At 72.8% G+C, this 1029-nt stretch overlaps 1 protein-coding gene across 1 annotated transcript; it reads right to left on the bottom strand.

Annotated features, from left to right (window-relative positions):
- Positions 1 to 1029, bottom strand: LOC130113953 (basic salivary proline-rich protein 3-like). The gene has a single exon (XM_056281665.1). The coding sequence runs from the start codon at positions 1027 to 1029 to the stop codon at positions 1 to 3; it is 1029 nt and encodes a 342-aa protein (XP_056137640.1).

Here is a 1029-nt window from a genome sequence, read left to right as displayed (position 1 = left end):
TCAGCTGGCTCGGCACATTTTATACTTGGCCGGCGGTTTGGAGCGAGGGGAGGCCTTCCCTCGCCCCGCCTGAGGCCGGCGGTTTGGAGCGAGGGGAGGCCTTCCCTCGCCCCGTCTGAGGCCGGCGGTTTGGAGCGAGGGGAGGCCTTCCCTCGCCCCGCCTGAGGCCGGCGGTTTGGAGCGAGGGGAGGCCTTCCCTCGCCCCGTCTGAGGCCGGCGGTTTGGAGCGAGGGGAGGCCTTCCCTCGCCCCGCCTGAGGCCGGCGGTTTGGAGCGAGGGGAGGCCTTCCCTCGCCCCGCCTGAGGCCGGCGGTTTGGAGCGAGGGGAGGCCTTCCCTCGCCCCGCCTGAGGCCGGCGGTTTGGAGCGAGGGGAGGCCTTCCCTCGCCCCGTCTGAGGCCGGCGGTTTGGAGCGAGGGGAGGCCTTCCCTCGCCCCGCCTGAGGCCGGCGGTTTGGAGCGAGGGGAGGCCTTCCCTCGCCCCGTCTGAGGCCGGCGGTTTGGAGCGAGGGGAGGCCTTCCCTCGCCCCGCCTGAGGCCGGCGGTTTGGAGCGAGGGGAGGCCTTCCCTCGCCCCGTCTGAGGCCGGCGGTTTGGAGCGAGGGGAGGCCTTCCCTCGCCCCGTCTGAGGCCGGCGGTTTGGAGCGAGGGGAGGCCTTCCCTCGCCCCGTCTGAGGCCGGCGGTTTGGAGCGAGGGGAGGCCTTCCCTCGCCCCGTCTGAGGCCGGCGGTTTGGAGCGAGGGGAGGCCTTCCCTCGCCCCGCCTGAGGCCGGCGGTTTGGAGCGAGGGGAGGCCTTCCCTCGCCCCGTCTGAGGCCGGCGGTTTGGAGCGAGGGGAGGCCTTCCCTCGCCCCGCCTGAGGCCGGCGGTTTGGAGCGAGGGGAGGCCTTCCCTCGCCCCGCCTGAGGCCGGCGGCAGACCAACTGGCCGAGGTGAACCGGGAGTCTCCGGTGGAAACTCTGGAGAGGAGCTGATGATCCCGCCTGCCTTCTGCTGTGGGCTCTGCTGTGTAGGGTACTGTGCATTCCCCGCAT

The sequence above is a fragment of the Lampris incognitus genome, chromosome 6, assembly GCF_029633865.1.
Source record: "Lampris incognitus isolate fLamInc1 chromosome 6, fLamInc1.hap2, whole genome shotgun sequence".
Taxonomy (NCBI): domain Eukaryota; kingdom Metazoa; phylum Chordata; class Actinopteri; order Lampriformes; family Lampridae; genus Lampris; species Lampris incognitus.
Note: the sequence above shows the minus strand (reverse complement) of the source record. Positions and strands in the feature narration are given on the sequence as shown.